At 55.6% G+C, this 14,046-nt stretch overlaps 2 protein-coding genes across 3 annotated transcripts; both read right to left on the minus strand.

The window, feature by feature from the left end:
• Nucleotides 1–6,078: 6,078 nt before the first annotated feature.
• On the minus strand, nucleotides 6,079–9,482 carry SPMIP1 (sperm microtubule inner protein 1). Of its 2 annotated transcripts, none has more exons than XM_079785994.1 (2): nucleotides 8,554–9,482; nucleotides 6,079–6,965 (listed from the first exon to the last, which is right to left on the minus strand). In XM_079785994.1, exons 1-2 carry the CDS (start codon nucleotides 9,077–9,079, stop codon nucleotides 6,856–6,858), a joined length of 636 nt encoding a protein of 211 aa, XP_079642120.1. In that variant the 5' UTR covers nucleotides 9,080–9,482; the 3' UTR covers nucleotides 6,079–6,855. The 2 variants fall into 2 exon arrangements, with proteins under 2 accessions (XP_079642120.1, XP_079642121.1); XM_079785995.1 differs by having other exon boundaries at nucleotides 6,080–6,965; nucleotides 8,659–9,482.
• A 194-nt stretch (nucleotides 9,483–9,676) lies between these two features.
• ATP6V1F (ATPase H+ transporting V1 subunit F) lies at nucleotides 9,677–12,726 on the minus strand. The gene is made up of 2 exons (XM_079785996.1): nucleotides 12,493–12,726; nucleotides 9,677–10,097 (listed from the first exon to the last, which is right to left on the minus strand). Exons 1-2 carry the CDS (start codon nucleotides 12,648–12,650, stop codon nucleotides 9,896–9,898), a joined length of 360 nt encoding a protein of 119 aa, XP_079642122.1. The 5' UTR covers nucleotides 12,651–12,726; the 3' UTR covers nucleotides 9,677–9,895.
• Nucleotides 12,727–14,046: the final 1,320 nt, after the last annotated feature.

Raw genomic sequence — 14,046 nt, forward strand, 5'->3', positions numbered from 1 at the left:
CATTGCTGGGTCTCTAATATTTCGACAGGAGGAGGGGCGAGTGTTGGGCTGGATTGAGATCACCTGTCTGCTTGCTCAGCTGCTTCTGCCGAGGCTGCTCCGTGGGCTCCCTCCCCTCGTGGAGTGGTTAGAGCAGCAGCAGAGATGGCAAAGATTATAGCATCTCTGTCTTCATTCCCTCCCCTAGTTATAGCTTATGCAGGCTGTGTCCTCATCTGACGTATTGCAGGAACAAGCAGAAAGACCCATCAACAGCGCTCTGCATGGGGGCAGCTTGGAGCCAGCGCTAGGGAAGCAGCCGCCATTGTCCTGCCTGTCCCGTTGTCCTGCCTGTCCCGTTGTCCTGCCTGTCCCGTTGTCCTGCCTGTGCTGGCTCACACTCAGGGGCCATGTTTTCCGGAGCCTGTGTATCTCCGCCATCATCTCCGGATGCGGGAGACAGCGCCACCTGTTGGTTAGGGCAGCTCACTTCTGGGGCCCAGAGTTCTGACCTGTGAAATGGGGATGAGAATGATAGCACCTACGTCAGCAAGTTGCTGCGAGGAAGGGTCACAGTATGGGACATTTGTGTGCTGGCTGTTGGTAGCTGCTGCCCATGTTGAACATGTTAGGTGCCTATGTAATGCACCTTCGTATGTACACGTAAGTATGTGGATGTAAAACAGGTACTCATGTGGGATGCAAACAAGCACATGCACACACCTGTCTCTGGAAGGATCACACTCCTTACCCAACACCGCCACCTCCATGACCAAGAAACCCTTCTCCGAGTCAGGCCAGAGCTCCAGGAGACGTGGTGGGGCCCAGGCCGCGGCTCAGAGATCAGGCTCCTGCATTATTGAGCTCAGGGGCTTTGTCTCCTGGCTCCTGTGTGCAGCTCCTGTTCGTCCATCTCCAGTCCCCAGTGGCACTGGGAGAGGGGGAGGGGACATCTGCTCAGACCCCTACTCCATGGCGCAGGCAGCTACACTTGGGGGCCTAGGGCTCCCTTGCAGCCTCAAGCAGGTCTTGGCTCTGTAGCAGCACCTGTTCCGATGCCCTGCAGGCCTGGGCCAGCTCTGGGCTGCACTGAGGCAGGTGAGGGGACAGGGCCTCTGTGGGGCCTGACCAACCTTGCCTCCCCAGGTGCAAGAGGGCCGGGCCTGTCCCTCAGCTGCCCACTGTGCTGCTGCGATGGAATGGAGCCGGCGGGCCCAGGAGCAGGTAGGGGCTGACTGGGGGTGTGGCAGAGGGCAGGGTGGGTACCCTCTCACATTCTGGCACCCCATCTTTTTGCAGCTCCTGTGGGACTTGGAGCTGCTGATTGGGGCAGGGCTGGGCCTCTTCTGGCCTCCCCGGGCCCAGTTCTGCGGTATGAGGGACCAGGCCCAGTGTGCGTGGAGCCAGCGCAGCGAGTCCCGTGGTAGGGTGGGTGGGACTCAGAGCAGCTGATGAGTGGGGTGAGCAGGGCTTGGCTGAGGCAGGGGGGTCACTGTGACATTGGGGCAATCGTAGTGGTGAGGGGAGTGGGAGGAGCGTGGGCTTTGGATCCGGTTCAGATCTCTGTTCTGACACGGTGTGGACTGCGGCCTCTATTCTCTCAGCTACGCGACGAGGAAGATCTTTCTCAGAGGCCGCTGGGAGGACCGGTAGCTCATCCAGGAAGAGGGTGCAGCGCTGTGCCTGGAGCACAGGGCCTGCTCGTCTGTGCCGGCTGTTACCACCCCACAGCTAACATCCATCTCGGTCAATCCACTGCGTGGGGAAGCCTTTAGACATGGCTGCAGCGTGGGAGGAGAGCAGGCTGGCGAGGCCCAGAGAGGCACACTGAGCAGCCCCCCCGCGGGCCCTCCCTCGGGAAGAAGGGCGCTGTGGTGACAGAAGGATGGCTGTCTCCAGGCCAGCGCAGCCACCAACTGCCCAGGCACTCTGGGCAGGCTGGCAGCCGGCTCTGGGCCAAGGCCTCCAGGAGGGTGTGTCACATGACCTGTCCAGACGACCTGCCGCCAGGACTGCAGGCTCATCTGAGGGCTCCCTGGGCAGGAGGGACCCTTTCCAAGCTCCTTCACCTGGAGGGGCAGCGGAGGGCCTCATCCAAGGGCATGGACGCCGGGAGGAGGCATCTCGGGGGCGTTTTATTTTTTTAAATATATTTTATTGATTTTTCACAGAGAGGAAGGGAGAGGGATAGAGAGTTAGAAACATCGATGAGAGAGAAACATCGATCAGCAGCCTCCTGCACACCCTCCACTGGGGATGTGCCCACAACGAAGGTACATGACCTTGACCGGAATCGAACCTGGGACCTTTCAGTTGCAGGCCGACGCTCCATCCACTGAGCCAAACCGGTCAGGGCTCGGGGTGTTGTAGAGGCTGCCTACCATCCGGTGTCCTGGGGAGTAGGCTGCCCCCAAATCCTTCCAGAGTTCCAGGCTGTGCTCCTCACACAAGGCTGGGGACACCCTGAGCCAGAACCATCAGTTCCTGGAGGGGGGGGTCTTGCTCCCAGGGAATCTGTACACTGTGTGCTGCCCCATGAAGAGACCGACACTGGCCCTTTCCCTGGCCCCCTTCCACAGCCCTGCCCGGCACCGTCCTCACGCACATGGTCCTCCGGGGGCTCTCACTCCGCTGCACCCATATGGTTGCCCACAGCCCCTGGAAAGAATCACCCCCAGGTCCAGCTCCCAGGATCCAGTGGTGGGTGCAGGGGCTGGGGCAGGTCGCCTGCATTGTGTCTGAAGGTTGGGGCGGGAAGGCTCAGCAGCTGCTGGGGGTGGGGAGACTGGCAGGCAGGCTGCCCCTCCCCTTCCAGAGCCCAGATGCAAGAGGTGCAGCGCAGGCAGCGTTTGCACACCTACAGGGGGCCGGCTGCAGACCCAGACCTGGGGGAGCCAGAGTGCCGCAGACCCAAGGTGGGAGAGCCCTGGCGTGCCTCAGAGCCCACACCTGTATGTTGACAGGAGGGGTCGGCATCCAGACAGCGGGGCCCTGGGCTGGGGTGGCCGGACTACACCGGGGGGGGCGGCAGTCCACTCCTCACTCATTCCTCATCTCATAGCTTAGTTGGGTGTTGGGACATCCAAGAACGACAGGTAGGTGTTATTTTATGTGCCGATTCCCCTTGATTTGTAGCCGCTGTCTCAGGCACTGTGTCCGGGTGGATTCTGAAACTAAATTGGAGCTCAGGGGAGAGAGGTGGGGAATGTCTGTCCATGGCTGCTCGGGGAGGAGGGAATGGGGGTCGGCCACCCTTATGCCAGACACTGGGGATATGCCAAGTACAAGAAAGTCTTGCCCCATCACTTGGTCCTTGTCTCTGAGGGGAGCAAAGCCTAGTGAGAGAGTGACCATGAACAGGGCATTAGAATCCAGTGAGATAGCTGCTGTGAGCCCTGGATCTGTTAATTTAAACAAAACAGACTCTCAAAGGATTTGTTAAATAATAAGCCCAGCAAAGCCATAAGCGTTTTAAATATGCTTTTATTGATTTTAGAGAGAGGGAGAGGGAGAAGGAGTGGGAGAGAGAGACAGACGGGGGGTGGGGGGAGAGAGAGAGAGAGAGAGAGAGAGAGAGAGAGAGAGAGAGAGAGAGAAATATTGATCGGCTGCCTCCTGCATGCCCCCTACTGTAGATCAAGCCCGCAACCTGGGCATGTGCCCTGACTGGGATTCGAACTAGTGACCTCTCGGTACATGGAACAATGATCAATCAGCTAAACTAAACCAGCCAGGGCAGCTTTTAATTGTCCCTTCATACGTGTGAGAGAGGAAGAAAGTGCCAATGACTATTTTCTAATTGACAGAGAAATTTTTACAAGTATATCACAGAGAAGGGGGCTGGAGGTTATTTTCACAGTTTATGCAATAATTTCTGAAGGCTTGGGAGTCTTATCGGACCCCTTTGCTCAGAAACTCTTCAAAAGACAGACTTATTTTCACAGATTGAGAACATTCTCTTCCGGTTACTGTTATGAGTATCCCCACATCCGTATTGCATGAAGATGGGATGTTCTTGAGAAGGTTCTCACTGTAAGACCTTAGGAAATCAAGTTCTTTTAACTAGTTTTAAGGATGCTGAGCGACTTGCCTCCCTCCACAGCTGCAAGGGAGCAGCGACGTCTCATCTCCCTTTTTAGATTCCTTTTGTTAATTATGAAGACTTGCAGTTTTGAGGCTCGGCTCTGGCCTAAGATTTCAGTTCTTGAATTTTGTTTGATTTTGCTGTCAGAAACCAAGAAAGAGCTAAAAAGGGTACATGCAGTGTGTTTTTTTTATGGGCCTGGATGGGCCCATCAGGGCAAAGTAGGGGTGTCCTAGCGAGGCCTTCCTGTTCCAAGGCATCCCGTGGTGGCTGAAGAGGGTGTGCAGCTTCCAGTCTGGCTTGGAGGGGAAGAGAAGGAAGATGGGTCGGCTGTAGGCGGGCAAACCTGACAAGCAGGCCTGTATTAGGCTGTGTGAATACAGGTGGAACAGCGAATGTGACAGCTCTGAAGGTCCAGCACCAGCCATCTGGGCACCCCTCCCTCTATCGGCCGGGGATTCCCTAGGCTTCTTGGTTCCAGGTGGGATGTGTGTGAGGGGCTAGGACGTGTGCAGAGGGCTCCTACATCAATCTTTCTCTCTCAGGCTGCTTACAAGAGCTGGACCCCACCACCAGCAGTAGCTTTGGGGAACCAGGAAGCTCAGGATTCAAGGTGAAGGGGTCAAAGGGTTCTGGGCAAGGGCCCTCTCAGACTGGGGACAGCAGGAGTGGGTTCTGCCTTGGAAGAGGCTGCTGGGGTGAGGCGGGGCCCCTCCTATAGCTGCAGCCCTTTTACACTACGTAACCTGGGGTCAGCAAACGCAGGGACCAGGCAAGGGCCACGTGGGAGGGAGGCCACCAGAGTGGCCACTGGGGGCTCCAGGCCCCCCTGGGGGGAGTGGCTCTGGCACAGGGACTCCCTCACAGCCTGGGACCAAGTGCGCTCCCTTCCCAGAATCTGGTCCAGAGGAGGAGAGGGGCCAGAGCCCACGACCCAGGCCCCTTCCACCATCATCGGGAAGCCTGCGGGGAGAAAGATGGCTCAGGACGCCTCCAGGCCCCAGGCCTGCCCTCCCAGTGCCTGCCGCAATCCCAGGATCCCCCGAGGGGCTGGGCTGGGGCTTGGACCAGGACAGAGCAGAACTTCAGAAACTGCTGGGGATTGAGATTCCTCAGGATCAGGGGAGGGAAGCTCCCCACGAGGAGCACAAGGGAGTTCCTCGGAGTCAGAGAGAGACGGCAAACCGGGGTCAGAGTGGGGAGGCCACTCAGGCTCCGAAACAAGAGATCTCTGTGGGTCTGGGATGGGAGACCCCTCAGGGTGAGAACGAAGATGCTCTTAAGATCAGAAAGGACACAGGCCAGAGTGCCTGGGAAAGGAGGTCCCTCAGCGTCGGGAAGAGAAGAGCCTTCCCTCTGCTGGAGGCGGAGGCCCAGGCCCCATCTCAGCAGCCTGGGAGGTGGCTCAGGGCGAGGCGCCCGCACTGCCCCAGGAGGAAGAATTCCGAGGAATTCCGAGGGACGTGGGCAGGTCTCTGGAAGGACACATGCCGCAGCCTGGGGGAAGGGAGAGCCCGGGCCCCCGGGGAAGGAGCACCAAGCTGACGCAGGACCAGACCAACGGCCGGATGCTAGAGTCCGCTGTGGCCGTGGGAGAGCCGGGGGGCCGGCCGGGAGGGGGCGCTGGCTCCCCTTCGGCCCTTGGCCTGGCCGCAGTCCCCGGGCCCAGGAGCGCCCCACAGCCCTCCCGGGGTACCCAGGGCTAGTGCGCAATCGGCATGGGCTGCAGGATCCGGCAGGGGGGTCCCTGCCCAGCAGAACAACCAATGGGCGAAGAGAGGTGCCCGGGCAACCTCGAGGGGCGGAGAAGCGCTGCTGCGGCCTCTAAGGCCGCGTGGCCCGAACCCCAGTGCAGGGAAAAGGCTTGGGCGGGCGTGAGCGCGGTGCAGCTGGAGACGGCCCTGCAGCGGCTGCGGGCGCTGCACAGAGCGGCCTGGCACCAGCTGCAGCAGGACCGTGAGCAGCTGCGGCTCCAGGCACATCCTGGACATAGAAGGCAGCCACCGCCGCTGACGGCTCCCCCCCCCCCCCCCCCCCCCAGGTCCTGGAACGCCTCCGCACGCCAGGAACCGCCACTGCCGGGTGCAACCCCCCCCCCCCCCCCGCTGGGGGTTCCCACCCAGTCCAGCTCAGCTCCCACCACAGGCAAGACCCTGGGGAGAAGACAGGGATAGGGGGTGGGGGCCCACATGGGTCCCTTCGACGTGCACTGGAGCTGACACCCACACAGCTAGGGGATGGTGATGGGGTTGGGGGTGTGTCCTGGTGCAGCGCCCTGCTGGCTCCATTGAGCTGTGGGCTGGGATGCAAGGGCGCTCAGCGCTTGGCACCACACAGGACAAGGCGGGGCAGCGGCGTGCCCTGTGGGAGCAGCTGGAACAGGTGCACCAGAAGAGGACCCGGCGCCTGCGGGCCCTCGGAGCCAGGTGAGGGGGGGGGGGGGCAGGGGAGAGGCTTGTGGGGTGAGGTGGTGGCGGTCCCCTTTCCCTGGCATCTGGGATAACAGGCCACTCTCTCCCCAGGAACACCCAGAACTTCCAGCAGCTCCCCTGCCCCCTGGCGCTGAGGAGCCTGCGCCCGGACAGTAGCGCTCAGCCCCTCTAACCACTGCTGAATCTTCAAAGGGTCGATGAAAGAGGTGGAGGTTAAAGAAAAACAAGAGGGCAACCTGCACATCAGAGGTAGTTCAGAAAGGCCCAGAATGCAGCCTCAGAGCCTGGGAGAGCCAGACACACACACCACCAGGTGGCGCATTTCTTCTTCCAACCCCTAAGCACACTGCCTGGCGCAGGTCAGAGGACCAGGTCTCGGGGGTCAAGCGGTGCGAAGGCCCCGTTCTTGCGGAAGAAGGAGTCAATGCGGCACATTTTGGTGGAGGCCAGTTCTTTCTTCACTGTGGGGCCTGGGAAAAGATGTCAGAGGCCAGGAATGGGTTCCTGGAAAGGAACTCGCAGAACATGGCAGCTCTGCCTACCCAGCCTTAGGAATCTGACTTTATTGTATCCACTTTGTAAGCGTGAATACATAAAAAGTGCTTCTGCCCTAGCCTGTTTGGCTCAGTGGATAAAGTGTCCGCCTATGGACTGAAGGATCCCAGGTTCAATACCAGTCAAGGGCACATGCCTGGGTTGCATGCTCGATGCCTGTGGGAGGTGTGCAGGAGGCAGCCAATCAATGATTCTCTCTCATCATTGATGTTTCTATCTCTCTCCCCCTCTCCCTTCCTCTCTGAAATCAATAAAAATATATAAATAAATAGTTCTTCTGAGGAATGGGGGCTATGGGGAGTGGGCTGGTGCCCGGAGCAGCAGTGATGCCAGAATGCCATTCCGCTGTGTACTCTCACTGCCCCCAGCCTCAGGATCCTCCAGGAAAGGGTGGCAGGACCCTGCCCTGCTCACAAAGGGACAAAGCTAGACTTTTCTAGGACAGCTGGGGCTTTTTTCTTCCTCCTGCTTTAGTTGGAAACTGCTCCCTTTACTTCCCTTTAAGGGCCCTGGGGAAAGAGGGGAGACTTTTTAGGCAAACTTTAAGCGGTGTGTATCCCCAACCAACCGTCCCCTGTTCTGCACAGGCACTGGAGTAGCTGGAGACACATAACTGAGTAGTTCATTTGAAACTCATGACCGCAGAGAGCAAAGGGACACAGCATCACCCAGCAATCCTGCACCACCCCCTGGCACGTTCCCTTCCCACACCTTCACTCTTCATCTCAAACCACCTCACTACCTCCGCTCCTCTCCCCCCACTGATGACCCTGACTCAGCCTCCAAGATAAAGTGGACTCAGTGGAGAGAGACACCAACACCATCTCCCTCCCCCTCTGTGCCTCCTGCCTCTCCTCCTGTCAGACCCCAGAATCTGGAGTTCCCTGGGCGAGCTCACCCAATCTCAGGGTTCTAAAGAGCACCTATTTTCTGATGACCCCAAATTCGCATCTTCAGCTCTCACCTCGCTCCAGAGGACAGCTCCACACACAGCCTCACTGACCTCAGCACATGGCCAGTGCGGACTGTCTTCACACCCTCCAGTGCTGCTCCTCTCCTAGTCTTCCCTGTCACAGCGGCTTCAGCCACACACCTGGGTGTCATCAGTGCATTCTTCTCTCTCATTGAGTCCATCAGGAAATTTCATGTATTCTTCCTCCAAAACTGAATATATTTCAGTTCTGCTAATTGCCCTGGCCCAAGCTATCATCATCTCTTGCCAGGCAAGTTTAAAGTAGCTGCCTAACTCATCTGCCAATCTACGCTTTCCCCTGGAAAAGCCATTACATACAGTTAAGAGTGATTTTTAAATAAATCAGTGCACTTACCTGCTTAAAACCCTCCACTGACTTCCCCTCACACTTGGATAAATCCCAAACTCCTCCTCTTTGTCATTTAGGTGCCCAGTCAGGCATTTTCTCACAATCCCATCTAAAGCAGCACACACCCCATCCCTTCCTAATCCCACCCAGGACCATCTCCTGCTCCTTTTCTTGCTCTTACGGATGCCCCAGAAAGGAGTGTCCATGTGCCTAGTGCCCAGCACACTGCCTGGCTCCAGATAGGTGCCTGTGTTTGTGAGGTAATTTCCAGAAGGTTGGGGCTCACCCAGCTGCCAGCCATATGTGAAGTTGGTGGTGATGGGGAAGAGGTAGCGCTTCTCTGGCACGTCCAGTTTTCGGGTGTTGAGATAGCAGTAGCGGCCCTGGGAGTCGTGGGAGATACCTTCATACAGCAGGGCCCGGATGGCAGGCAGTACTGGGTACATTTCTGATTGCTTCGGAGCCTCCACGGCAGGGCTGGGGACCCTGGAAGGGACTGCTTTGGGGGCAGGTGGGGGTGAGAGTGGGGTTTTGGGGTACAGGGTGGGCAGTTTGAGAGGTAGACGGTTTGCAGCCATAGCCTTCTGCTTGGCCTTCACCATCGACCCATACTTGAGGTGCCATTCACATCGCAACTTCTGCTCCCTCAGATGTTCCTCCTTCCAGAAGTTCTGCCGCACAGAATCTATGTTGAGCTCCCGCGACATGGTGGCAAGAGGACAGGTACCAGGGTGAGTGCAGCTGAGGGGAGAGCACAGCAAACAGAGTCCTTTTGACAGCAGGTGGCTGCCCAGGGGCAGTCACCAGGCAACCAAGCCTCACCTCACACAGGGCCAGGGTTCTACTTGCCGTGCCCTCAGCAGACCTCACGTGCCTTGCTCCCTGGGGCAGCCTCGGGCCAGGCCCACTGGCTAAGAGCCTTGATCCCCAAACCTTTTGCAGGACCCAGGGCCGGGCTAGCATCACAGGCTTCCAGTTTCCTGTGCTTTCTGCTTCCATCCCTTGGGTCAGGTCCCCCCAGCCAATACAGACTACAGTTGGGGAGCCAGGGGTCTGGGCTCGTCTCCTCCCATCCTCCCTGCCAGAGCTGGTCGTCTTTGATTCAGAGGACCAGTCCTTGAGTTATGGCCGCCTGGTACAGTCTTCCTCATCCAACTTCTCTCTGTCTTGATCTCTGGCAGAACCTTTTCCAGCCCTGCCCATCTAATCCCTCCAACAGCATCATCCCACGTGTATCCTTTCTGGCATCCAGACTTGGTTTGGAGAGAAGAACATTATTTTAATTTAACATCAACAATGACACTCTGTAACAGCACAGGGGAGAGGTAATGGAGAGAAGACAATCAGGTTTCCTGTTCCCTAACCAGCCTTAATTTTACTGACAGAGCCCCAACAACGTGGAAGCACCTCATCTAGCCTCTCAATGGAGTGGGAAGGGGCAGGGTATTGGAAGTTAGAGGCTCAAAACTTAGAGAGGGGCTGATGGCAAGCCTGGGAGAGGTAGCAGGGGTGTGGGGAGTCCCTTAGCGCAGGTCTTCAGCTGTGAACATGCCCCTGGCCCTGCGTAGGATGGAGTCCTTGGCGGCATCATAGGGGTGCTCCTTGGATGGAATCTCAAGAACGGCCGGAATGGAGCGCTGGTGGGCGTCAAGCGCATGCCGCACCATCTCTGCGATGTACTGGTTGATGAGGATGATGCCGATGTCATCCCGGTTTAGAAACTGCCTGTTGGGAGAGATGAGAAGGGAGTCCAGGGCAGCCCACTCCGAGCTGGTGGGCTAGGCTGCAAGGGGGCATGGGTTTCTTCCAGAGAGCACAGAAGACAAGGGTAAAAGTTGCTACACTAAACTCTCCATCCTCTCCAGAATCAATTTCATTCAGAAACTGAGGGTCAAGGGGTCCGGGCTGGCTTCTACCTCCCCTGCTTAGAAGGCTCCCAAGTGCACTGGCCATGCAGATCCGGTGCAGTGTACTCCATATGCCGCCTTTGTGTAAGACAGTTCAGCCGGGATAATAGACATGTCTGTCCCTTTGCGCTTGCATAAAGAAAAAGTGGAAAGAAGCTCAGTGGGTATGCACAGGGGTGGAGGAAAGAGGTAATGAGGTAGAAAAGGACAGGGATGAGAATGAGATTTCTTAATGTGTATACCTTTTAAGTATCAATTTGCAAACCTCATGGACAATTAACTTTAAAAAAAAACAAATTAAACTTTTATAAAGGGGGTTGATAAGACCACTCAAGGCCTCAAGGTCTATGCTGATGAGGGCGGGGATGGATCATTGGGGAAGTTTGGCATGAGCCAAGAACACAACATAGAAAGAGGAAAATGAGTAATGAAGGAATCACACTTTCCACACAGAGGGAACCTGACACTGGGACCTTCCTTTCTTGTGATCACCCACCTATTCATTCATTAATTTCTCTATTAAAGCTTTTTACTTGTATTATAAAGTTGTACACCTGAAATTTTTATGATGTTATTAATCAATGTTACCCCAATAAATTTAACATTGATAATTAAAAAAAACGATTTACACCAAGTGGTGTGGCTCAGTGGATTGAGTGTTGTTCCATGCACCAAGAGGTCACACATGTTCCCAGTTGGGCACATGCCTGGATTGCAGGCTTGATCTCCAGTAGGGTGTGCAGTAGGCAGCCAATGGACGTTTCTCTTTCATGGATGTTTCTCTCTCTCCAATTCTCTTCCTGTCTCTCTAAAGCAATAAAAATATTTAAAATAAAAATAAAATAGCCTGGCCGGCGTGGCTCAGTGGTTGAACGTCACTGATTCCCAGTCTGGGCACATGCCCAGGGTTGCAGGCTTGGTCCCCAGTGGGGGCGGGTGCAGGAGGCAGCTGATCGATTATTCTCTCTCATCATTGATGTTTCTATGTCTCTCTCCTTCTCCCTCTCTGATACCAATAAATATAAGTGTGTGTGTGTGTGTGTATGTGTGTGTGTGTGTGTGTGTGTGTGTATGTATATATATATATATATATATATATATAATAAAGAAAATTTAAAAACTACTGACTAAGTACCTACTATGTGCCAGACCCTAGGGTAAGTTAGACTTGATCTCTGAGGTCCCTTTTGGTTGAAAAAATGGCAAGTTCTTGAGGTAAATTTGTCCTCCCAGGACAACTGGGTCACTTTACCAGCTGAGAGATCAGCCTCCCAGGTCAGGGCCTGTCATACCCCAGGCAACAGGAACTGGTCTCAACTGGCAGCTCAGGACTGGGGTGTTTAGGGCAAAACAGTGAGAGTGTTTTGCTCCTGGGACTTGGGAACCAAGACAGGGGCCAGAGAAGGGGTGAAGAAAACAACAGGGGACTCCTCAATTCTAGTCCCCAGGACACTGCCTGAATTTAGGGACACACCTGCAGAGGGGAGGTCACAGTACTTGATATTTTGCCCACTGCGCTCAAGACAATGGGAAATTCCAAGACAGACCGGGGAGGACTGCACAACCAGACTGTGGACCTGGCTTAAGAGGCAGAAAGGTTTGGGCTGGGTTCAAAGGTCTACTCTGTCTCTTCCAAATCATGTATGTGACTTTCGCATGTGCCTTGTCATCTCTGAGCCTCCGTTTTCTCGCCCGTAAGTGGGAATAATACCCTCGACCTTGCAGGGACATGAAAATACCAGAAAGCCCGAGCCCAAGGCTGCCCAGGTGTTCACCGGGGTGTGGTTCCTTTAGGGGTCAGCTCGCCAAAGAGCCGAGTGCTGGCAATGCCCAGAGCCTGCTCTTCGGGTGAACCCGCAAAGCCTGCAGCGGGGCTGGGCCCGGCGCCCGGGAAGCACCACCTTGGCGGGGTAGGTGGGACCGAGGGGCGGCGTCCGTCACGAGCTCTGTTCCCCTCCTTTGCTGACACACGGTCATGTGAGGTGGCAACTCGTGAACCCGACACAGCCCTCCCGCCCCCCCCCCCCCCCAAAAAAAAGGGAATTTGGGGAGCGGAGGCCTCCACTCCGGAAGGGTCGGCGGACCGATCTCGCTGACCCTCGAGGCCTAAACTTGGGCCAGGGTCTGGAAGCCCCGCGCCGCCGGGCCCCGGCCGCCCCCGCCCTCTCCCCGGGCAGCAGAGGGTCCCTTTCAGGCCTCGCTGGCTACCGTACCGGAAAGTGTCTTCGATCTCATTGACGGTGGTATCCTTCTCCACCACCAGGAAATTAGGGTGGCGGTTCTTGTTCAGCTCCCCTATGCCGCCCAGCAGGAAGCCAGTCACCGTGTCCTCATCTCCGATCACCGCAATCAGCTTCCCCCTGCCAGCCATCCTAGCAGACAGACCGTTCACCGCGAAAGCCCGACGTCCCCGACCCCCCGCCTCCACAGCGCGCCGCCCTCTCCGTCGCACCCTGTAGGCATGCGCAGTTCCACCACCCCGCCTCCCGGGACATGCGCATCTACAGCAAACGGCCTGAAGTCTCACGGCTGCGCCACAGAGGGGCTCGAATCCCGAGACTACGATTCCCAGAAGTCCGCGCGGCATCAGGGATTGGCAAAGGACGTTCGATTGTTCGTTCGGCAAAAGTGTGGAGCCTGTTGCTTTTAAGACGCCGAGAGATCTCCAAAGAAGCAGTTCCTGTTCTCGAAGACAAGGTCTGGGTCTCCATCGTGTATATAGGGCACATAGTTAACAAGGAGTACAGATTGTTGAATTAATAAAAGGGTGAACAAGTTAATGATGTTACTGTCTAGTGAGGTGCAGTCTAGTGAACAGGCAATTGCAAAGCAGTGTGTTAATTGCTAACATGTGAGAAGTACCTGGAAATATCAGAGGTGACTAACCCATGGGAGGGGGGGGGGGCGCTCAAAAGGTTGCCATTAGGATGAAAGGGATAGAAATTATTACAAGAAGGTGTTCTAGGAAAGAGGAACAGCTTGTGCAAAGGCTTAGTGCCTCCAATAAAAGATAAAAAATCTGGACAAGCCCTAGCCGGATTGGCTCAGTGGATAGAGCTTCGGCCTGCGGACTCAAGGGTCCCGGGTTCAATTTTGGTCAAGGGCACATGCCCAGGTTGCGGGCTCGGTCCCCAGTATGGGGCGTACAGTAGGCAGCCAATCAATGATACCCTCTCATCATTGATGTTTCTATCCCTCTCTTCCTCTCCCTTCCTCTCTGAAATCAATAAAAATATATTTAAAAAAAAGAAAAGAATCTGGACAAAGTTATCCTGAAACCTCAGAAGGATTTCAAGTGAGAAAATGATATTACCAGATTTATGTTTTAGAGATAGCCTTTGTGACGGTGCTGTGTGGAGACAAGATTGAAGGAGCAGAAACCATTGTGGTAAGAGCTGATGGTGGACAGAACTCAGGTAGTGATCATAGGGAATGAGGAGAAGCAGATGGATTTGAGATATTTCAAGTTAGAATGGACAAAACTGGGTTTTGGATCGGATGTGTTTGGGGAGTGAGAAACCCAGGGGATTTCCAGGCTTCTGGCCTGCGCAGCTAGGTGGATAGGAATAATATTCCCGAGTGAACTTTGTGAGATGAACATGCTGGAGAGGTCTTCTCTTTCCTCCTCTTTTTTTTTTTTTTTTTGTAATTCTCACCTGGGGATATGTTTTTTATTGATTTTTAGAGAGAAGAAGGGGGACAGAGAGAGAAGCATTGATGTGAGAGAAAAACTTCAATTGGTTGCCTTCTAAATGCACCCTAACCAG

Source organism: Cnephaeus nilssonii (genome assembly GCF_951640355.1).
Source record: "Cnephaeus nilssonii genome assembly, chromosome: 12".
NCBI classification, from domain to species: Eukaryota; Metazoa; Chordata; class Mammalia; order Chiroptera; family Vespertilionidae; genus Cnephaeus; species Cnephaeus nilssonii.